Genomic DNA, 25,467 nt, shown 5'->3' with positions numbered 1-25,467 from the left:
CGGGGGAAAGGGGCAGCCTTGATTTGGGACGAGGGTTTATCCTGTGAGGATAGGTATCTGACCAGCCAGGGGAGGGCGGGGTTAAAGTGGGTGAGGAGACGAGAGCTAAAGAAGGTGGCGGTGTTGGGGAAGAAAGAGAGGATTAGCGGGGTACATTGAGTTTTCTAAATCACAATAGTCTATGGAAGGTCGTTGAGTCCGGCTGTGGAAGGTGCTGGTATGGGCTAATGATTTCCCCGAAGGACATGGGTCACTGGGGGAATTTTGGTAAAGGCACTGCTTAGTATTCGTTCTTGGAAAGTTTAACGGCACACAGGTGGATAGGCACTTGAAAATTTAAAGGTTGTCACTGTAGGAGTTCATTGATGGGGATGGAAAAGAGAGGGGAGTGGGAGGGGGAGCACTTGTTCGTTGGCAAGGGGGGTGTTGTTCTTTAAATGTTGTATAATCTCCAACGTTTCCAGGGCATCGAGTCTCCTCCTGTTTCCTTCTGAGTGTAGGATATCCGGCTTAAAATCACTATTGTGTTTGCCATCTATTAAATGATTGGCGAAGTTGGATTGATCTTTCTTCTTTTTGAAGCAGTTGCGATGCTCACTCACTCTGATATTAACACTTCTCTCCGTTCTGCCGATGTATTTCATGCCACAATCGTTGCACTTAAGGCAGTAAATTCCAATTCATCTTTCTGGTGGGAAACGATCTTTGCAGTTGGGCAGCAATGTTTTGAGAGTTGAGGGGGTGTAATAGGCGATTCTGTGTTTTTCTTTCGGGAAGCAAGAGGTAACGGAATGAGAAATTTTCCCTAGGAAGGGAATCCTGCACCAATTTTTTGGGGTGTTGATGGGGGAAAGAGAGGACACCATTGATAAGGCCTAAGGAAATATTGGAACTTACAAACACATGCCTCAAACAAAACTGCTTCCTATTTGATAATAATTATTATCAACAATGAGAAGGACTTGCCATGGGATCACCCCTTTCACCCCTGCTCGCAGAAATGTTTCTGGATAATTTTGAGTCAAAATTATTTGATTCGAATCACGGAGGGAAATTTTTGAAAGTTGTGTTGGCATTTCATCAGAGATACCAAATTATGTATACCTGAGCGTGAAAATGAAAAAATGTACAATGCTGCTAATTTAGATTAAAAACTTATGTATATTTTTAGCCTGCTTATGAAGAATTAAAAATTTTGAATCAGAACATATTTGATGTGTCTTTTTAAATGAAAAGAAAATTTTTTATTTTGCCCCTATTAAATATTTTGTCAAAAAATCTATGCATAATTCCTTTTACATTTGAGGAAAAAATGCGATAGTTAACCATTAGATATTAATTGTAAAACTTATTCTTCATCAGTGATACTAATTGTCTCAATTTGTTCAGGTGGTTGGCATGCTTCTACTGAAAATACCAATAAAGTGGAACGGTATGATGTGAGAAACAACTGCTGGGAATATCGCGCACCAATGCAGGAAAAGCGTTATCGCCCAGGTAAACATTCATCTTTGTATGTAATGGAGTATTTACTTCTGTCAGAATTAGGAAATAAGAGATTTATCATCATTACTTAAATCTTCAGAGAGTGAATCCCAGTGTACCATTTTTGGATATTGTAAATAAAGAGCATAACATATTTTCCAATTGATATTGAATATATATGCTCTGTCATAATAGGCTGTGTTGGTATGGGTTATGTTCACTACTGCAATTACAAAGCCATAGCAAGAGAATCTTTTTATTGTAATTCGCTCAATGACACAATCTTACGATAAGAGTTGTACTCTTTAACTTAATTGGAGTTTAACCACAACTCATATTTTGACTCTCATCCATTAGTAGCTCTGATGTTATTTTATTCCTGTAGAAACTTCAAGGAAAAATATAAATCATGAACTTATTTGTCTCCCTTTTGCTGTCTAAATGCCCAATGATTCATTAAGATGATGGAGTGTCAAGAGAAATCCTATTTTTTGTCAGATTACAGTCTAAATTTTTTTAGAAATTTCTTTTCTTCCCCATTAACCTAAAATGTCTTTTCTTTTCTCCCCTACTGTAATGAAAATATTCCTTTTGATTTTAATGAGAAAATTGTGCAAAACTCATGTGTAAAAATCCTGTGCAATGGAACATTTTTCTCTTGATTTTCATGTACTCTGAAGCCTTGTTTTCTGCATGAATTTTCTTGGTGAAAGAAATTTGGAGGCCATAGATTGAATTTATTTGAAATCAGGGGGGAAGAGATAAATTTCATGTAAAATCATGATTATGTATTTCTGTGCATATTTGCTGTAAATATAAAAAGTAAAACAAAGTGATGTTGGTCAAGATAGCTCAGAGCTTCATGGAAAGGCTGAGAATCTTTCAAATATTTTGCACAGATTGTAAAAATTTCACATACTTTCAGCTTATTTTTCCTGTAAAATTAGGGTTTTGCCATCATTTCACTTATGTATCCGTTTTATGGGTTTTACGTAGGGACTAGTATTGGCTTTTTTCATTGTTTTCAGGTGCCAGTGTTGTTGAGGGTGATATATATGTATTAGGAGGTGAGGGCGGATGGAACATGTACTTGGAAACCATAGAAAAATACTCGCCCCATAGGGATGCCTGGGCGCCGGCTGGAGAAATGCCAACTGCTCGCTCATGGCTTTCCTGCATTACTCTACAGGTAATACTCCTAGCAGAATGAATTTTGTCTGCTTGTTTTAATTTTTTAAAGAATTTATCACTATATTTAATGTAGTCATGTGTGAACATGAGTGGGTGCTTTAGTGCCTATGTATTGTCAGGTATGATTACTTGATGAGTATCAATTTTGTTTTTTTTCTTGTCATGGTTTTTTTACAATATGAAGTATTATTGCCTAGGGTCTCAATAGGCATATGCAGCAAAAACTTCCTTACCTGGTGAGAGTAAAATTGCCTCTTTTTATTACTCAATGATTGAATCTTTGGTATTTACTGCAGTCAAATTTTTATTCAGTGACATTTTTAAACTTATTTCATGAAGCATTCGTAGTAACTCATGTCTCGTTTAGCACTATTTCGATAAGCAAAGTAAATCAATGAGTAATTTACGAAAGACCCCGAGGAATGAATCTCTTGTTCAGAACAGGACATGAGTGTACATCCTTTTGCGTCAAAATTTTGTTATGATATATATACCAATTAGTATTTCAATCATAAACGGCTGAATGTTGTCAGTTGTTGCATTGGTGGAGTTTCTGGCATATTAATAGGAAGAAATAAAGAAAGAGCTGGATATTTTTGCATAAGACATTGGTTTTCAGAATCTTGTTACTTGTTTTTACTTGTTACTGTACTCAATTGGCTGATTTTCCATCCAAAAAACTTCTAGTTAACTGGTTTTGACTTGTTAAGCTTTATTTAGGATAGATAATATTCAAAATATAGGATGTGCACCCTAATTAAATGCTGGACAGCATGCATGCAAATCGGCTGACCGGCCCTTTGACCTTCATTTCCATGTGTTCCCCTTGAGCCTGGGTTTAGTCATTTCAAAATCTTTGAAACTTAGCGTATAAATGTTGTTGGGACTGGAAGTTTCTCTTCCTTTTTAATGTCCTGCTTCATTTAGTTTATGCTGTGTATATTTATTCAATGGATTGAATATATAAGGTGTCACATGTTACATTTAATGTTGATGTTTCCAATTTTAAGGAGATATTTTGAGAGTCAGATCATCTGTAGTGAAGGATTTCACATGTATCCATCTTTGTGCATAAATATCTAATGTAAATGGGCCATTTCAATTACTGTTAATTAATAATTGGCTATGTACTTCTCGTTGTGTCCTATCTGGGCTTCTACGCACTTGTTGAGAAGAATATTCAACAAATTCCACTTGGTATTATCAGCAATTCTGTAGTGTTTACATTTCCCTGGATTTTGTTTTGAATTGTTCAAAGAACGCAAGCTTGGTAATCACTTAACTGAAGGCACTGTATTAGTAATTTTTTCTCTAAGCATTGCTTTATTAATTTATTTTGCTTTTATTTCTATGCTTAAATATAGGAGTATGTTACTATATTTAGGAATTAGAGATGGGTCGGTTCCGGTTCCCGGTCCTCGGTACTGCCGGTTCTTGGCTATGGAACCGATCGCATAAAGTCGGTTCTTTGGAATCGGCTTGGTGCGACACGCAGAGCCAAAATGGTTTGCAGCGTAATCAAAGAAAAAAAGTGAAAAAAAAGCATTGTGAAAAAAGTGATTAAAAATGCATTTATTACTCTCCGATTGCATGGCGTCCAGGTTTTTTCTTTTGAGAGTTGCTCGCTAACACTTAAGGATTCGTCAGTATGTCGTTCTCGCCAACATTATAACATTTCCGTAGCCGTGGCCGCTTTCAAAGGAGCTGACTCTTTGCCTGCCGCCAACCACGGCACGGTGCCGTTCTTCCAACTTATCATAGGTCTCCATGTCGAATGCACCGTTGATGGAATGGTGCCCATTTCAATCCAGCCCGGCGATGCAACATCTCTGGCGTGAAATATACTCAATGCTACATTGAGACTGATTTCAGATGATACGACTTTTTGCCGCCTGCGGTTCACGTGAAATTCAGGCGGCTTCTAGATGAGATTGCTCTCTGCAACGCTGTGTGCTGTGCCATGAAAGACGGCTGGCAGAAAATCGTTTCATCTTGGTGGTATTACGATTGAATTACGCTCACATACAGTAATTCTTAGACAAACGAGCAAGATGCGTTCCGAGAGCCTGTCCATAAGTTGATAAACCTATGCAAGGCATCGAAAAGTGTTGTTATCCTGCAGAATGCAACACTGCATAATTTTGCGTTTACTCAAGGCCACCCAGTTTAACCATGGTGTCACTGTACCGGCATGTTGAGCAGTTTATTGTTGATGTTATAAAAACTGTGACAGTGAAGCATCAGAATAAGTTGTCAAAGCAACAATTTAAACTGCATCACAGAATACAGAATATATTTTGAACCGACACACAAGTTACAACAACTTAAAGGATGATGTCGCCAGATGTTGGGGGAGTTCCACTATTGATGCTGCTGCTATACTAACTATTTATGCAGCATTTAATCTGTACTCCAAGCATATTTTGCGCAGCCCTTCAAAATCAACACCGATCACTACTGTTATTATTTAATGCCTATTCAGCAGTGCAGGCAATATTTCTGCCAAAAAAAAGAATAGATAGGGGAAAAATGTTGAATTTTTTAAATTAAAATCAGAAGAAAGAACCAGTGGCTGCCTGATCTAATGTTACATTTTGATCGATCATGCATTCTTTAAGATGTTATTTAAAACTTTTACTTGGCAAATAAAATTATGGAGACAATCTTAAGTTTTTTAAGGAGCTGTCTTGCTAATTTACATGTTTATATTCATTCACTTCTTGTGGTTGTTCATTTGAATTTGCCATTAATTCAGATAATAAGATTTCATCCTTGGAACCGAGAAACGATGTGGGAGAATTGGACCTGTACCGAGAACCAAAAACATTTAGGAACCGACTCATCCTTATCAGGAATAGAACCAATATTTCATCTCTGTCTAACACAAACACCAATTATGATACATGATCAATCATTCTGGGAGATTTTTGGAGGTTAGACTTGAATGACCTCTTGCTAAACTTTAGTGTGCTGAAAGGTCAACCAATTTTAACTGAGTGCAATGTTTACATTTTTGATTTAGGATTTGGAATAATCATGCTTATGAATAGTAATTATAGTAAACTCTTGATTATACCAAGTCAGTGGGACCGGAAAACAGGCACTTCGTAATATCAAGTTTTGTCATTTCGAACCTTCTTAATGAATTGCAAAAAATATTTGCTTTTGTTCCCACCGCCCTTTTCTGTCTTTAGTGGCCTTGTTTAATGTTTTTGGAGGTTATTTTAGAAATAATTTTTTTAAATGCTCTTTCTAATTGATTTTATGCTGTAAAAGATGGTTTAAAATCACACAACCGTTAACTTCCCATTCTTTATTGTTAAATATCAACAATCTCAGCGCTAAAGAAATTCCCGTACATTTTACAAAACGTAGTCAAATAGCATCTTAAAAATTTTTGTGTGTGAATTTATCTACAAATTTTGTGGTCAATAGCAAATAGCAATTATTATCTACGCATTAGATAGATATTTGCTTCCAACACCTACAAACTTATAATGGCAGCCAGCCTAACTGCCATTTGTGATGCCCTCAATCGCACGGTGATAAGAAAAAAAGAAAAACAAGGGTCATAACCCGTTTCCAAATAACCTTTGTAGATTAATATTTGTAGTTCCCTCCATATTGTCAGGTGAATGTACGATCTTTTTAATGAGTTATTTTCATTAAGATTCAGTTGCAATCATAAATTACGTAGGATATGATCTTCTTGCGGTTAATATTTGAAGTAAATTCTTTTCGGGCTCTCCATCCGGCTGCCGTGCTCCATCATCTTTGCAGATGTTATAATGGAAGACTTTTCATTCGTCATCATTGATGCCGGGAGTGAGGTGCCATGTTTATATAGTAAATCTCTCTTCTTTTATGCCAACAGGAGCAAGGTTCCTACAGGAGAAAAGCTAGAGAAGCATCTTCCATTAAATACAGAGAGAAATGTTATTACCACATTCATTTTTTTTCCTACAACACTTGTTTTATCATTTCTCAACATATTTAAGTGAAGTATTGGGTCTCTTGCATGAATTCCCAATAATGATACCCCGAAACATGTACTTAACCTCTTATAGTTTTCGTGTTTCTTTCTCCATCGTATTGAAAATTGTGCAAAGTATTATTAATATAGAGAAAAGATTTTCTTTATGTTAGCACTAAAAATTAGTCGCGCCATTATTGCAAAATAAATAGTAGCATGGAAAGGACAAAGCAAATAACTAATTTCTATTGAAAGTCTGCAGAGAAGATGAGAGACTATATTATAATCGCAGCACCTCACACCCGGTAGATATCAAGGGATTGGAGTAAGACATGGGGTGAACTGTCCTATCACCTTAAATGTTTACATTGAGAAAGCCTTCAATAAAATGAAAGAAAAGGCTGCAGGTGGGAGAAAGTGTGCCAAGGTTTGCTGACAATGTAGCTGTCACAGCCAAGACAGGGAATAACTTGAAGAAGACTGAAAAATATTGAAAGGGCAATGGCGTTGTATCAGCTGAAAAAAGATTAAGTTATTAGTTTGCGGCAAAAAAGGACAAAACTGGAACTAAAATTTAACTATGAAAAGAAAAGCTTGAAGAGGTGAAAAAGTTTTGCCACTTTGGAAGCTGATTGACCAGCAATGGGCTAAGCGAGAAAGAAATATTCAGTAGAATAGAACAGGGTAAGAGAGCATTCTACGAAAAGAGGAATGTACTTTCAACTGGAAATACGAGCATAGGAATAAGGAAACAATTCATCATATACTATGTATGGAGCATTTGTTTTTATGGAAGAGAAGTTTGGGTGTTGCCATCAGGGGAGGAGTCAAGAGAGGAAGCATTTGAAATGTGGTGTTACAAAATAATGATTAAGATAAAATGGATCGACTGAGGAAGTGCCAAGAAGAGTGGGTAAAAAGAGAAGTATTCCTAAGACCTCAAGGAGAAGACAAGGGACAACTTAGTCGGCCACATTGTGAGACATGAATACCTGAAGAAGAAAAACATTTAAGGGTGGCTGGATGGGAAAAAGTACAAGGGACTCCCCTGAATGAGTCACATGGGGCAGATTTTTAAGGATGTAAAAGAGAATCTACATCTATATGAAAAGGCTAGCAGATAGGGGAGCAGAATTAAACCAATCTCACGATTGTTGACTTGCGATGATGATGAGAAGCAAAGTGTCAGTGTAACACATAAGCAAAGACACTTAGACTAGCTTTTCTAGTTTATTTGAAGTTTTAAGGAGGGAATCATCTGATTGAAAGAGAGAGATTTCATCAAAAACACAAGTTACTTGCATAGAGTTAGCCTCTAATTGTTAAATTACAATATTTTTTTCAGTTAATCAGAATTCAGTCTTCAGATTGAAACTATTAATTTCTTTTTCATGAGAATTGTGGAGGAGTAATCTTGTTTTTTTTGTTGCCCTTCATGTCATGATATATTTTGGCATTTTCCACAGAATTGGATTTCAATATGCTATAAATTGAATTTATCTGCATACCTTAAATTTTGATCACAAGGAAAAATTTTGCATGAGCACAATTTATTACTGATATTTTGGAACATTAATAATTTTTTTTGAAGAAATGAGTATTTGATTTCCTATTTGTAGCTAACTCTAATTGTTTTAATATATATAGTATTTAATATAGTTAAAATCTTATTTCATTTTTCATTAAATGAAGAAAATTACAGAAAAAATGTCTACATCATCATATACTTTCCCTGTGTTCACAGGTTTTTTTTTGAACATCAGTTTAAATCTTCTGCAACAGGAATAGAATTGATCATTTTGTTGTTCATTAATGTGAGATGAGATTATAAATGATAGACCTTAAGTTGAAATATGTATGAACTATTCATGTTGAATATGTGTGAGCAATCTTTATGTCTTTGAGTGAATCTCTGTTACAAATGGACACAGCCAGACTGACAACACTGCTGAGCTATTTTATCATGATTGCAGGGCTTCAAAAATTGGAATACCTTTATAAATTTTTTGATACACCTTATGTAGGGTGTCAATGTTAACTGTTGTGAGCCAAAATTTTGTCACCTGTTGGCCTGCATTGCATATATTTTTTCATTGTGTGAAATTTCAATGAATGTCTTAATTAGGAGAGGCCAAAGAAAAGTTTATCCAACTTCTTATTCAACGCGGTTACTGGAGAATGACTCATTGGTGGGTCACTACACAAATTTCTCCCTCGTGTCCTCCATATGCAAGTGAATTTACTACTCTACTTTATTTTTTGGCCGTCTCAATTTTGCAAAATGAGAAATAAAACTTGATGCGTGTACAATGTGCATGGTGACCTATGTGGTGCGACCTGGAGTTGAGTGTGATCCACCAGTGGGTCACACTCAACTCCCAAGTCACATCAGATTTGGTGGCACCACGTGGAATAGCCAACCATCCGCAACTTAGCCCACCAATTAAGGTTGGACAACCAAAATGTTACTCGCATACATTCCTGTGAAGTGCATGCATTCAGTGAGTTACACGATCCCACTCCCATCTCAGAATAGATTTTGACAAATAGGTAATGTTTGAAAAAAAATGGGATTTGCACTACTTGGGTGGTGCTCCCAGATGGCTCCACCTGAGTCCGGCCTTAGTCAAACTCTCTGGTTGCAAAGGCCCGGAAATTAGAAATTGAAAAATTAGATTAATAAATAGATAAAAAATTAGATGTGCTGAGTGGGTGGAAGAAGTTTTTGATCCTGTTTTGTGCATATCAAACTTCATGATGATTTTTAGATATCGTTGGTGTAGGATGTCTGGAGAGGTTATTAGAAATGAAATAACATGTGTCCATGGCTGGCGTGCAACTGCTGTCTCGCAGCACTCCTAACCTTTATTATAGGGCATGCCATCTCATGGCGACGTGGACAATTAAAATTATATACTACGGTTGGGAGTGCGCCTTTGGCAGATTTTTTATTCTGTTGCATCAAAAATTTCTTAATATAGTTTATTTTGCCTTATTTTAACTTACCTCTTTGGTTGGGGCCCTGGCTCATCTTCATAATAATGAAACCTTTGTGATATAGTTACTCATGTAAACAAGTCTACTACAGAACGTTTACATTTGTGAAAAATGATTTTTTCAATCTCCTCTTTGTAGTTGCATGTCAGTGGTAACTTAAAATGAGTGAGGAGAAAGGGAAATGTGAAAGTGCTAAGTGTACATGATTAGTAATTAATTAATGCTTTTCATAACTTCAGTCGTGTACTAAGGGTGCCCATACTTTTCAACGTGAGATTCATTTGTTCGATGGATATAAGTATTCATGTTTCTTTTTTAGTGGATGTTCGTTGTTCATGTGTGGCTTTCCATTGTAAATATATGTTTGATAAAAGGTATGAGTCATGCACTACACATGTTCTATGGTCCTTATGAAACTAATGCCTAAATTTGAGATGGCATTGGATTCTTCTTGTGGTGACTTGACAATGTCATCTGGGTCAGGGTTCGGATAACTTTTTAGGCTTCATATCCAAATTGGGCTGGCCCTATGGCATATTTTTGTTAACGCGTTGCGTACCGGGGTATTTAAATTCCTAGGAATGCCAATTCTGGGAAATATGTGCCTATTAGGGCGTAATGCCTTTGGTTTAAACAAGGTTAATAAGCTAATGTTTAGAATATAACTTTACCCAATCAAATGTTATGATGCATCCATTCATTATGAATAACGAACAACAACTGAAAACATACTAACGAATATGTATTGTACGCTTTAAAATTGTTTAGGTTGACGCGCCTAAATGACGAGAATGTTTAGCGTTACCCAAAAAATTTGTTCCACAGAAGGTAGGGTTGCCAAGCCCTGGTCCAGCTCATATCATTCTTTGGTAAACATAAAAAAAAATAAAGTATCAGTTGTATGTATATGTCAGTGACCCAAATGTTTTGGAAAGAGATTTTGCTGTTTTAAATATTGTAAATCTTCTCAATAAGGGGAGTGGATGGTCTCACAACTCATGAGTAGGTTCCTTCTCGTCCTCCACAGATAAGCAAGAATGCCGAAAACAAGAGCATCCCTGTGGATATAGGAAACACTTACTTTAACGGCAGAATTCTTCAGCCAAACGATATTTTAAGCTAGCAGCACCAGAATTTGCATATCAACCCCTTCTCAAACACCCTTGCCAACATATCTCCAGGCCTGTATCCTCGAGTAGCCAGTCACCACTGGCCTTCAGGTCATTGATTAAGTAGTCTCTGGGTGAAATATCATCCGTTGTGAGATTACATCATCATAATTTGACCAGTGATCGAAAGTTTTTTATTCATGCATGATGACGTGTAAATATGTTGTGAAGTGATTGTAAAAATGTACCCATTGATATTCTATTTTTATGTTGAATTGAAGTTTTTGTAAGCATTCCTGAGTTATATGTATTGTGAAACCAAAACTTGGATGTGCAAAGTGCTTTTGAAAAGTGACTTCCATCTGTATGGATGTGTTTGTTTTGCTCGTAGAGTTTTTTTTCACATCGTTCTTGGGCTTAAGATGTACAAGGCTATGGTTTGAAGTGCAGCCAACTATACTGATCTCATGTAAGGACTAGGAATCATATCTTGAAAGAAAATTCAGGCGCTTTCTGTCCCTTAAATGCTAAGTGCTAATAAATTGAAGATTGGTCTTTCAGAAAAAATGATGGTAATTCAAGAACAGTGAGATATGCCAAAAAAGAAGTAGGCTTACAATGAAAGCTAGTGATCTGAATGTGGTAGTATAATTGTCCTTTGGAATGGATTTTGCTTGTTATTTATATCTAGGTCTGTGTCTTTTTTGAAAATGTTGTAATTTTATAAAGATACTCATTCTAATGAAATGCAGTAAGCATTGAATCCTATGCTCAATTTTTAAAACTATTTCCTGGCAATAATATTCCTTAAAAGTTTATTTTGTATTTAATGGGTAGCTGAAATGAACATAATCATCACCAGAATGTGTTGAAAGTAAGATTGAAGGCACATTTGGTGTTCTCTCTTGTGCAGAAAAAGCCACTTTTCTAGTCTATGCCAGAATAAATAGTTGAATTTGCCACTATCTTGTTGTTATCTGTTATAGCTTCATAGTCTTACCATGTGTGGCTGAACTCCCATGGGCACCTTGGTTAGATAAGCCTGAGGCCATCTTCAAAGGCTATATCACATTTGAGATCAGTCATCAGTTGGCTTCTGGGCCAATCAGCATCACAGTAGACAATGGGCTGCTTGTAGGGAAACTATTGGGTTGCATCTTACAATCTGCTCATTGGCAATGGTTGCCAATCATTTCTCATATCATAGTCACCTACCTTTAGTGTATTCTTTCTGCTTCTGTTATTATGCCATTTTAATTTGGACAATTTTCGTACATTAATATCAATGCACTTCGTAAATTCAATTTTTATCTTATAAATGCCCAGTTGAGTTGGTGCCCCAAGCACAAAATAGCCCAATTTTCCGATCTCAAAAGTGGTGGAGCTGACTAATTCTTATGTTTACAAATAAGGCCATCGTAATTTTGCAGTTGCATTCAAGAGAAGAATTGAGTTAATTTGTGGTAATACTTTGTTTTTGAGAAGTACTTTTTTATTTTGTTCACCAATGTACCCTGTAGTATGAGATGGGAGTGTACTCTGCAAGCTCTCCTCTAAAAAATAAATTCATAAAAATGGGTAGCTAAAAGAGTGATAATGCATTCAGCCCTGGCAGTTGATAGTATGATTAGAATAGTTAGCGTCAACGGTAATGGACCTATAACCGCAACACAGTACGTTTAGTGTAAAATACTGTCTTAAATATCACCTCAGAAAACTAACATTTTGTCATCTGCTAAAGTGCAATCTAGCAATAATGTATGAAAACATGGACCAATCTAACCATTTATCTTTTAAAATGTCATGTTATCTTTACGTGTAAATTTATCAATTTTGCCTTCAGGAGCACCCCTTGCTTTTTGGGCCATTGGGCACTGCCTCACAGATCCCAGGTGAAGCTTTTGGGCAAAAATATGCGAGGTGTGTCGACCCTTACCTATCCTAATCAACCTAATTGGCTGGTTGAATCTATGAGTTCGTGAATGCTTGGTTAGGTATCTTTTTCTCCCTTGTGCTTTCAAATATAATGAAAAACCTGAATTTCTTTTTTTTTTTTTTTTTTGAGGAACTAATTCATTATTTGGATTCTATGGTTTTTCAAACTTAGAGAAGCTGTGGGTCTGAAAATTGTGAGGTAACTTGATTTTATACATTTTTTAGTTGGCATAATTCATTAATAGCTCGTAAAAATCAATCAATTTGTGTCAAAATTTTGATTAAGAACCCAAACTAGAACAGAGAACTGACATTGGGAACCTAACAAAACTTAGAAGAACGTCCTTTCCATCCAATGGCCAATCCTTTATTTCAATTTTCTAATGTAGGTACTTCAAGGTTGAGCAAATAAAGAGCTATTGAAGTATGTGTTTTATGCCAGTGTAATTAATTGCATTTTAGCAAAATTTTACTACTACTACTACTTCTTAGAACAAGTAGATGTTATTACCATTATTACTTTAAACATCACCATCACCAACATTACCAGCCAGTGTCAGAGACTCATTTTTAAGTTCTAGTGGAAGAGGTCCACTATGTGTAAAATATGCTAAATGCTCCATCCATCCATCATGTGGAATTGGTTTCAATAATTTGCCTGTATATTTATGTGCTGTGTTGTATGTTTCTTATGTGCAATGAGTGGATTCTTTTGTTGTTAGTAGTCAGTTGCATTTAAAATATTTTATTCATAAATTTGCCAAAAACTTCTGGTATGCGCAGTTGACGTTGCCTCATCTCAACTAGAATACCTAACTATTACATATCTCAATTTTTTTCGTGGAGCGATATGAGACTAATTTTTAATAGAGGCAAGACCCGGTGGTGAATGCATTGCCAAAAATTAATTTCTAATATCTATATCTATTTTCTTTCCAGTTCGGAATGTTACCCAAATGTTTGTTGTTTGTGTCTCAGTAGGGAGGGGATGTAATTGTTCTCTTTTAAACTGGTTAGAGCAAGTACTCTTGCATATTTGCTAGTTGGATAAATTATTTAATCCATCAATAAATGCATTTTCAAATAATATGGGAGAAAATACTGCTAAAAATCCAAGTTAAAAAACCAGTGAAAGCTACAACATCTGAATCGTAGATAGTAAACTCACATTCCCCCTCTACCTCAAGGTCTGTAATAATTAAGGCTTAAAATTCATGTAAGAGGCTAAATTCATAAGGGTGGGGGCTCTTGTAAATACCTACTCTAGTTACCCATGTGAAAAATTCCAAAACACACCAATGGTGCCCATCCTTTTGCCCAGAGAAATTAATGATGCTGTCTCCTCACTTGGAAGTATTTGCTCATTCACTTTCAGTTATGTTTTCCTGTAACATCAGTTGAAGCTATTCTGTATTCAATATGTAACAGATTGTTATTGAAATTTCATATGGCCCATTTGCATTATCCATTTCACATTACATCCATGAGTGAAGGTATGTAAAAGATATGAAGAGGCACTCTTGTGGGATGCCTTATTGTAAGGGAGAAGATCATTTAAACTACTTAATACCAAAGTATTTAACACGTTCCCCGCCATGAACCACCACATGGATTCTCAAATGACTTAAAATGCTATTTTGCGAGCTACCATTGCTGTAACACTGGATAAAATGTTTGACTTATGTGTTATAGTCACTCCATCATGGTTTGGCAGGAAACGTGTTAATTATGGTTAACGTCTCTTACAACGGGCGGCACCCAAGTGTCACAACCAGACTGGTTCAATCTTCGCAATTTGGTAGAAAATGTAATATTAAGGGATAATTGTTTTCGTTCAAGCATTCAATGGATATTAGTTTTCAAGATACCTATTATTAACAGAAAGTACTAATAAAACGCCTTAATTCATGTAATCTGCATTACAGAAATACTGAAAAACATACATGTAATGAGAATGTTGCCTCAATCACATCTATGGTGACTTTTTCTGTTGCTGGGCTCAAGGGAGAGTGGGAATATGGCTTTATTTGGATTATAGTTTGTCATCATTTTATCGTGGTTTGCATAACTGTGTCTGGACTAATGTTGGGGAGAGGCGGCGCAAATAATAGAAAAACACGAATTTTCCAAACATTGTCTTTAATTTCTTGTAATTTTCATAATTTAGATAAATCATGTAATTTATTATTATTTACTCACATTGTCTGTTATTTTAGATTGCTTTCCGCAAACATTAAGAGCTTTCTTTTCCTGCCCGCGATCTTTATAGCGGTGATATCGTGATTGTACTTATATTATTACTGCTCCATGTTATACCCGGTTTCCGAAAACCACGCCCCCATGACTGCGAGATCACGTATTCAGAAAACTGGTTCGCACGAATGATTTAGTTCTGCCGCGCGATGTCGGAAACTACGGTGTCAAGCACCATGTCATGTAGTCGCACCAGTTGTCCGGGATGTAACAGCTGCGGGATGTGGATTCATGCTTACTGAACTGAGCACAGTCTTGTACCCTAATGCTAGGAAAACAGGAACACAGTACTTCGGGACGGGAGTGCGATCACACCATCGTGCAGCAGCAGGTATAGGAAACCAGCACTTATGGCTAATTGTCTATGCAAATATGTATCCCGGTGCTTTTGAGTCAGATTTTATTTGCAAAGATTGCAGAAAACATCGAAGGAGTGTGAAATCATGCCCGGATAAAATGCGTCCGGATAATCAGGAGTCTACTGTACGTTCTATCCATAATATCTCGAAAACTTAGGTCCAATGGACACTTGAGCAAAAACATTTTGTCTCTTAAAATCACATTTTCTACCACACAAGTTGCATGGAATGTGGTGGTGATCTTTGGGTATTTTCCTTGTTTTTGTTGTGTGTTAGTTTTTGGGCTTATGAATCATGAGTGAATGGTATCGAAGGCTTTCAGGTGCTGCTGTGTATTATGCTTCAGCGAGCAAGCTTTCACTGTCATTATAGGGTGCATCATAAGGGGATGAATAAAAATTGGAAGGTGGATGTCATTTATATCATCGTCAACCCTCTTTTTGCTGGAGTGGTAGGGGGAGGTTACCAGAGTTATGCAAATTAAAATATTGTGTCTTTATTCAGAGAACACGTGCTCAGATATGGCTAACTTCTCTGTCTCTCGATATGATGTTGATGTTCCCATTGATTTTTTTTTAATGGGGAAGTTGCGGAGCACCCTGTCTGCCTGGCGTAGGATTTTCCACAAGAACAAGGAGTTTTATACATGCTTAAGAGAGGAAGCCATGTTGAATAGATGGTGGGGATCCTTGGCTGAAGGTATTACCCAGCTGCTCCTAAAAGCCTCCGATACAAATGAATTTTGCTGCGAAAGTCTACGTTTCTGGCTGAAAGATATATTTTATCATTCTCTATATATTCCTCAACAGTGTTTGCGTATCTTTCAATAAATTTTATTTAAATAGAATTTTATCTTGGGAAAGGCTACTACTAAATGCTGCTCACGTATATTATGACTGGCTGATGTAAGTGGGAGGAGATTAGTAATGTTAAAAGTAGTACTACTTATCTCCGGCAATAATTTTCTGTTATGGTTACAGAACTGCTAATGAATTTAATTTTCACAAAAAAAAGAGGAATCAATTATTGTATATCTAAAGCAAATAAGTGAACATAATCTTGGGTAGGTTATTTGTGAAATTACTAGAAATTATTATAAAACCATCCGCTATCAGGATATGATTATGTAACTACTATTATTATTATTTTTTCTTAAAGGTTATTAATTACTAATTACCCTATGAAAAATTACCAAAATTTAATCGCTGCTAAAAGCATCTTCCAAATATTCAACAATGCTGTTACAGCAGTAATAATTTTGTCATTTTCTTATCTTCACTTTGAATGTGACAACTTATTAGGTTACATATCTGTTTTTGTACCTCATAAATCTCACTTGGAACTTAGATGTAACATTCAGTTTCAAAGTGTTAGGAACCATTTGGGCAAAGGGATCTGGAGTACTGACTGAAAGTGAACAAAGCTTCAGGCATTGGTGGAATTTCAATGGCATTTTTGGAAATTTATCCACAATGTTATACATAGGCAAAATAGTATTAATACATATGAGCAAGCTTGGATAACCTGTTTTCCCTTCGGTTCAGCTTCAATCCAACTTACACTAGCTGAAATATCTATAACCCTTCCAGTTAATATAACTCATCATGCTGCCTATCAGTAGGGGCATCGAGGTGAAACTAGCAACTTGTATATATGTAATGATTCAACAGTTTCTTGAACAACTTATGGAATTTTGCCATGGTGAACATGACGGAGGTCTGATCGATACTGCAATTCTAAGGCTATGCCTCTTGTCATTTGATTTATTTTGGGAAAGTCGGCTGACAAGAATCTTTCCCTCCACTCACCCCCTCTTGTTAAAGCCCTAATCACAAAGATATCTGGAACCAAGTAAAGCTGTGATCATGCTAATTCTTTGTGTGTGTTTGGATTCTAGTTGAACCAATGTGAAAATGGTTCATCCAAGGTTGCTTCTATTGGCTATTTATATTTATGTAAGGAGGGAATGAAGTGGGCTCAGGGTACAGTGGGGATAAATGAGTGTTTAGGGGTCCTTGCTTTAACAAAGGACTTTTCATCAGCAGGGGTGGAAACTTTTTTCCTCAGCTGATACTTTTCATCAAATTACTCCATACACATTTCTCCAGTTTTACTGGTAAAAGGCAGTCAAAATAGATTTTTTTAAAATTATCAAAGTGCTGAATAAGTCTTCCACTTCATACGGGAATTGATTGGTGGGGGTAGCTATATGATTAATACATTTACTTTCATGTTAGTGCCCAGTCTCATTGAGTGTGTTAACCCTCACTTTACATGTTTTGATAATCGTAAATAACGTGTTTAAAATAATGTGCAACCTTTCATCTATGAACAAAATTTTAAGCAGTCAGCCACAATTTTAGCAGGTGATCAAAAATGTGTCAATATTGTGATGCTCATGACACTATTGGTATTTTTGGACCCTTTTCTATTTAATGATTGTCTAGAATGTGCTTCAATAGATACTACAGGCACTTGGGCTTGCAGGAAATAAGTGTCTCTGAGTTAATGTCCATAATCTGTATTTTGATGCAATAGGTTAAAAAAAATTCTAACTACTATATTCTAAAATACTAATTAAGTGTTGTCCTGGTTAAAAATTTGTTGATGAAGCATTTGCTAAAAATATTTTAATAGCCATTAGTATGATGTCATTCTAGAGTGTAGAGGAGTTTTCTGTTCAAGTTTGCATGGTTTTCCATTATGTTATCTTTTCAAGCTACAGGATTTATCATTGTAGCATAGAACTCCAACCTTATTACATTTTATTGAATTCGCAGGCTTAAGCCCAAGCCTTCACATTTCTTTTAATCAAGAATTAACCTTATTGTGCTAAGATAATTGAATATATCACAGCAGCATTTATTCACTTGTATCGTTCAATTAGCTCTTTAATATAACTTTTTCCAAGTTATGCTATGGGTAAATATTTTTCATGTATTCTTTATTATTTCAAGTATAATAATCTCTTTTATTTTCTAATGTTCGACCATCTGAACACTTCTGTTTTCATTTAAATTTTGTGAAGTCAAAGGAATTGGTTTGGTGAATTTGATAAATTCTGCTATGGCTGTTATTTAAATTCAATAATCCTGTTTGTAAATAGTAAATATACTTAAGTCTCAGCAATTTCAAATGAATTATGCCCATTATGAAGTTGGTGTTTACTATAAACTAAATGGTCTTCAGTCACGGTAAAGTAATATGTAGCCATAAGATTTAAGTTTTTTTGTCACAATTGTTGGGATATTTCACGTGTTGACTCAAAGGAGCACCTGTTAATATGCTACACTCCCTGCCTCCAATGGAAACACCCATGTTTAGTGATGCTAGTATGAATGAGTCATTATCAAGAGTTATTCATGTAAATGAAGTGTGATTCATGTCTTCCTAACTTCTAACTCTGTAGTTATTTTTTACTCGTCCATGTGCTACACTCAAGCTCTTCTAGTTTATGCCATTAATATAATCATAGAAAAGCTATATTAGGAACACGTGCATCACTCACTACTGAAACCCTTTTTTATATATTATAGATGTTGTTTACCCCTTTCCTTAAAATGACAAAAATATGCGGCAGGACGTTTCTTGACCCGGAAGAGGAAAGCTGTAAATTTTCATCTGAGATTTTTCTACGCAAGCGATCGAATGCCGAATATATATATGTTTCCTTGCTCTCCCTCTTTTATGATAGTCACGGGTTCGTGAAGTCTTAGTTTTGGGACCCAACAAAGCGGGACTTAGGCCGTACCTTCGAAATCCGTAAGAAGGTACCCGAACTCCTCATCTTATAGTACCCCTCTTCGATCGTGGTACCTAAGGTAACCGCGGTCATTCAATTGTTCATTCAGTCAGTTTTGGAAATAAATATTTGTTCCTTTCTCAAACAATATAAACTCAGAATTGAATTCTTTGTCTTTTGAGCAGCGTTTACAATTTTTAAATGAAATTCTACAATAAATATTAACTTATATCTCAATTGCAGTATGAACATCAACCTGGAAATTGCGTTTGCATTAAACACGTTATTATTGGCGGTAGAGCTTTGTTCGAAATTTGACAATTCTTAGAATAAAACAAGGAATTCATTTCAGAAGTCTGCTAATCACGTTCAAGCAACAATTATCCATATCACTAATTCATATAAATGAAGGATGATTGACTACGAACCAATGCCCTTGGTAGGGTTATAAACCCCAAAAAAGGGGGAGTCCAACTACCTTCAGAGTCTGAAAGCTGTTTTACATGCTACACGGCATTGCGCAATCTGACGAACGTGTGAAGGCACAATCAAAATTGCATCATGTAAAGCGGTGAATTGCTAGAACACATGCGAGAATGAGTGGATACGAGACGGCAAAATAGCCCGTTCTAATATCGTTCATGCATTCGCGCAATTCCACGCCATTTTAGAAATTAATGCAGCTCTAACCTGCACAATTCCGTGCCCAGTGTAAAACGGCCTTAAGATAATGCGGAGTCCCCGCTAGGAAGGGTCGAAAAAGGTTGGTTCTGAGAGAGTGTGATTATCCGCAAGAACCTTCTTAATGAATGTCCTGCAAAAATGCTCCATATGGAGGGGACGGAAGAGTCTCTTGGAGCTCAGCATAGCAGTCATGCTAAAGCGAGAACTCCACCATCTCGAAAGGGTTAAATATGCTAAAATTAGAATTATGATGGCAAAACTTCAGATTCTGATTTAGGGCTGAAATTAGTCTTTCGAGCTGTGTTCAATATCCTGATTGTTTGTTAGAGTAGGCTTTTATTGACATGATCAATTGTGATTAATGGTTGATGAGATTTTATTTATAGATTAGTTACAAATTCCTTTATTTGTGATTTTTGTTGAATCAATGGTGTTTCAATATGTTGTTGTATCAGAGATGCCTGTATTACCTCCAAACCAAGCAATACCGTATAAGCTTGTATAAGAGGCGCACACGTGTAAGAGGCGCACCCCTATTTTGAGCATCGGAGCTATGAAGAAAAAAAATTTGCAGCATTTTTTTAAATACTATCGCGCGGTGTTGGAGATGTACGCCTGGAATTTCGACAGTTATCGAACTTTTCTCTTTCAATATTAATTAGCGGTAATAGCGGCATAAGAGGGAGTAAATAGAGTTCCGATCCTCTCTTCGCATACGCCGTTGCTCTACGAAGCTTGTCCTATTCACGAACAATTTTGTTTAAATGCTCTCGCAGGAGTATTGCAATAGAATTGCAGCCGTGGAAATTTTTAAGGCAAAACACAACAGGCACATAGTATGAACCTTCCCAATAGCTTGGACAACAATCTCAGCGCCGTGGGATAATAACCACGTCGTAGATTTAACGGACCACTCGGCCCTCCATCAGCCAATGCCTCTGCCGTTTTTTTTCCTTTCCGAGACCCCACAGGAAAATAGGAAAACATCAAGTTACAGGGGAACAATGGAAACATGTTTCATCCCTTTCCCTTCTCACCAACTGACCTTGATCGATCTCCTAGTTTATGGAGGCCAAATGCTAGGTGATTCATCTACTGAGCCCGAAGATATCTCGATAGCTTTCAATAATTGTATGACACGCACGAGGTTCAAAAAAAGAAAGATATCTAACGCGACGCATATCTGACAGAATTTAAGTTTTTTAAGCTCTAATTGTTTGATACAAAGATTTATGGTTACAACAAGGCTACTAATATTCAAAATAGTCCAAACAGGACAATTTCGGAAGAAACAAGCGTAGTATAAGGGCATTCAAATAAGACGAGACGGACTGGAAACTTTAGGCAACACAAACTGCGTATATCACATTGCTGCGCCTTCGCCCCTTCGCTTTGGAGGCAACGACGTCACATGCAAGATCGGACGTGTTCTTCCCGTGCTCCTTCGCTGATAGCCTCGTAGCTTGAAATACGGAGGGGAGGGATCGCGCTCCTTCCCCTGGACCTCTCCTTCCGTGCTCTTCACTCATAAGCATTTCTGATTTCTTCCATCCACAATTTAGTCCAACAATGAACACACTCGTTCGAATTTCTTAAAGCGCAGGTTTTGACACCAATATAATTTTCAGTTGCAATAATCCTCATATTAGCGTCTGAAGATGATTTTTGGAAAATCAGGTCCTCAGCGTAATGGAAATTACTCGGCAAGAAAGATATTGACTATTAACCAGGTATGTCCTTCAAAAATACGCGTTTCTCTACTTTTGATAACCGATTACTATATGCAGTATAAATGCCGCGGGATGCCCACTCGTGGCAGTAAATTTAGCGCGCCCTCCGGAGCGAAAAACCCCGCGCGATCTTCCATGTTCATCTCTGGGGTACCGACGTGACGGCGCGATGCTTACCAGAAAAGCATACAGGAGCATTTTAAAAATACGTCACTAAGGGAGAAACTCCCCTGCCTGCCGCTTGTTTTTGACCTAGGGTTTCAGATGACTGACTCACACTGAAAACCAAGGCCACTCAGTTCCCCTTGGACTTGCGACCGGTAAAGGGGAGGGGGGAAGATAAGTTTGTGTAAGAGGCGCACCCTCATTTTCGGCTGCAATTTCTGGGAAAAAAGGTGCGCCTCTTACACACGCTTATACGGTAGTTTCATGTGCAATCATTTCAACTAATGGTTCCTCATGAAAACTGCTTATTTTTAGTGAAATTCTTTTGATTTTGACAGGAATTTATTGGCAGGGAACATGATCCTGCTAGAAATGTGCTCTACGAAGATAAGTTGTCATTGACAGATTTTTGAAGAGTTGTACTGGTATGCTTGCTTTTTTTATCTTCGTTTTAAGGTGTATGTATCTATGTCTCTCTGTTCTTTTTGCCCTTAACACACTCACTGCAGATACCTTCTCACAATGTCACTTGGTCTTACTTCAGGATTGAAAATTGTCTTTCAGTGTCCTATAATGTGTAGCATTGCCTGTAAACAGCTCTTGAAATGGTTTTATTTAGGGTTTTGAAAGTGTTCTTGAATCATGATCACTACACTCCAAAGGAAGTTTAGTTAACAAAACTATAACATATGATGAAATATAGTCCTATAACGGACACCCTTGAAAAGCAGACTGTGTTTAAGGTCACCACAGCATAACATCAAACCCCTTTCCGTGGTGGACACTTTCAACAACAGATGCAGACAGCAAAATATCTATATTTTCCCCCAATTACTTTCAATAATGGACAAAAGTGTATTGTATTGATACTTGCAAATGTAAAATTTGATAGAGGCAATAAAATTCTTACATTTTTTTATTAAAAGAAAGAGCTCATACAAACTGCTCTGTTATGTCCGAACTGCAGCCTCATCTGATCAGTAGTCACTGCATACAATTTTTTTGTCCTTCAATAATTTTTGGTTTGGAGATTTGACTGAGGTTAATTCAATCTTTTAAGTTCATAATAATTTTTACATAGGACCTTATCAATTTCTCTGCAGAAACGTTGACTTCTTGTCCCCCAAAGCAGAATGTGTTTTATCTTTCTGTGCAAAGGTTTAAGGTAAAACAAATAATTTTCTTTTAGTGCGGGTACTAAAATATTAACAGAATCCTTCTTCTTCTGTCCTCATTTTTATTCTGCAACATTGTTATGCCATTCTTGTTTCCTGATGGTTTGGACCACTTGGTCATAAGCTCCTGTAACAGTACATGTCGAGAATTTTTTTTTGCTCTTTTCTTTCGACCTCGTGGCTCTTCTGGCATGTACTTTTTCCCAATAGCGAAGCCCTCCGCTTATGTCGTATAATAATTAGCAGAAAGAATGTGTGGTGAACACATGAAAATCTCAAATTCTGTGGTTAATAATGATCAATTTTGGCATAAAAATACTTTAGAAATAAGAGAGAATTTGTACTCGTCTATAAAATTTAACATTTGATGTATCCCGGGATTTGAAAATAGGCACCACATTTGTACCATATGGCACATAATGAAAATCTATGGAAAAACAACTCGATTACCGCTTGAAAAATACTATTTGCTAAAACTTAATGCTGCTAAACCTTTCATTGTTTTATGTCCTGCACACTTACAAAAGTACCTTTGTGTGTTCATTCATTCTGCTCTAAAAGCTTAAGGCATTCCAGATTCCAGCCCCACTGAAAAATAGGCGCAGCCTAAAGTACATAGTTTGTGATGCTGGTGTTGTTTGAATGAATTGAAATATATTGTAGATTAGTAAGGCATTTATCTAGAGTTCTCTTAATAGTTGGCAGCAGAAATGCTGTAAGGAGAAGTAAGAAATATCAGGACAAGAAGGACAGATTGTTACTGAATATTTTATTCTCTGGAGGTAGTTTTGCACCTGGAGGATACACCGACTAAAAAATGGAGATTCCACGACAATAAATAGGATTTATATGAATTATTTTGAATGCTTTTGTGATTTGCCAAAAATCTCATGAAAGAATCCTATCTTCCAGATATTTGGCATAAAGTTTGTGGCAGTAATAACAATAGACACAGTTACATAGGGAGTTAAAGAATTTCTGTTAGAGACTTTTTTGGGAATATTTCTTTTTAAGCTTCAGTTTTTGGGAAAAAAGATGTACCTTATTTCATTTACGCATGGTGTATCTATATATTACAGTGCAAGTCACCTTGATAGGCCAGCACACCGCACCACTGGTATCAGAACACCATGCGTGCTTACAAAAGAAAAGGAAATTTGCATACAGAGGGCCACCTAGCATTTGATTAAGTCCTTAATGGTTTGGGGAAAAACAAATTCCTAAATGGTTCCATTTGGCAAAATATCTCTCTTAATTTATCGTTTTTGTTAGATCTAATAATATAGTGAGGAACTCTAAGATGTTATTCTTTATTCTTGATTGTTCAAGCAATCTAAGCCTTTCATGTAGCCTCCAAGTGCTACATAGTTGCTTCCAGCCAAGGATGGCAATAAAAACTTAACGAAAGTCAAAATCAGTAAAATTTCAGTAGTTTTGTTCCCAGCAGTGAAATGTAAAAACATAATGGATTTAAACCCGTGGAGCTAAACTGAGGGTCGAAATGAAATCGGAGTCAAAACTAAAGTAAACCTCTACGACAAAATGAAATGCAGATAATGTTTTGCACCAGAGGGACCACGTGCTTCACCTTCAAATGGTATAGTTTCGACCCACATACCGAGTACAAAGTCTGGTTGAATAAAGTAGAGGTTCGACCTACTGCCATTGGATGATGCATGGGGCACTCATATTTTTACCACTAAAAGGAGAATGGTGAACGAAAACTAGCCATTTGATTTTTAAGCTCAATGTAGCACCCTAAACGTATGTCAAAGGTAACGGGTCGAAACTATTCCCTCGTCTCCCCCTCCACTCAACTTCTGGGATCGAAACTTAACTATGAGCAGCGGAGTTTTGATTAATTAAGTTTCGTTCTTTGGAGTAAAGCTTCATCCCGGGTTGAAACTAAACTCCTCGGTGATTTTAATTTTGTGCGGGAACGAAACTAAACCTAGGCCTCTTATTTTCGTTTCCCCCCCCAGTCGGAACAAAACATCTTCGTTTTGTTTCATTTGCCATCTCTGCTTCCAGCATTATTCGTTTAAAGCTGTGTAAAGCTTTCTGTACTCCCATAGCAGTTTTTGATGAATTGCACAGATTTCCCTTGTAGGTATATTTCATTAAGCCCTGAATTGAGTCTTTTGGTATCAGACCCCATATGCTCACTATCTTTCAAGGTATGGCCTGACAAGTGTGACATAGTACCCCTCTTTCATTTTTCCATCCAAAAACCTTCCCTTGCTGCCAGTGCATTGAGTGTGTTATGTGGATGTGGCAAGTTTTAATGCCATTACAGTTTGTCAAATTGTAGGTGGCAATGACTTTTAATATGTCCAATGTAGTTGACATTACTGAGTGAAATATGTGTACATATACATAATTCTGCATTGTACTGATACTAATCATTTCATGGTGCTCTCTATTTTATTCCCTATGTTACATTCATTATAAACTTGTTTGGCCAGTACGTGACCGTATGAATTTCACTGTGTCCAATCTTGGGTGCATTGTATTTAGCCTTGATATTTATGTTGGCAAAGACTCGTCACAAATAGTATTATAATAATTATAGCTTTACATAAAAAAACTGAAAAATGTGATGTTTTTGTTGACTATCATTAATTTTATCTTAAAAATGTGGTTTTGCAATATTGTGATAAATTTTATGT

General features: G+C 36.6%; 1 protein-coding gene across 3 annotated transcripts in view; it reads left to right on the top strand.

Annotated features, from left to right (window-relative positions):
* LOC124165221 (kelch-like protein diablo) overlaps positions 1-25,196 on the top strand; it is a 47,434-nt gene extending 22,238 nt beyond the window's left edge. The window contains exons 13-15 of one of the 3 annotated variants that reach the window (XM_046542511.1): positions 1,390-1,497; positions 2,514-2,674; positions 21,962-25,196. In XM_046542511.1, coding sequence (XP_046398467.1) covers positions 1,390-1,497; positions 2,514-2,674; positions 21,962-22,036 — 344 coding nt within the window. In that variant the 3' untranslated portion in view covers positions 22,037-25,196. Of the gene's footprint in view, positions 1-1,389; positions 1,498-2,513; positions 2,675-10,652; positions 11,721-21,961 lie in introns of those variants that run through there. The other 2 variants (XM_046542510.1, XM_046542509.1) reach the window with 2 other exon arrangements.
* The last annotated feature ends 271 nt before the right edge of the window (positions 25,197-25,467 follow it).

This window comes from Ischnura elegans, chromosome 9 (genome assembly GCF_921293095.1).
Source record: "Ischnura elegans chromosome 9, ioIscEleg1.1, whole genome shotgun sequence".
NCBI lineage: Eukaryota > Metazoa > Arthropoda > Insecta > Odonata > Coenagrionidae > Ischnura > Ischnura elegans.
Note: the sequence above shows the minus strand (reverse complement) of the source record. Positions and strands in the feature narration are given on the sequence as shown.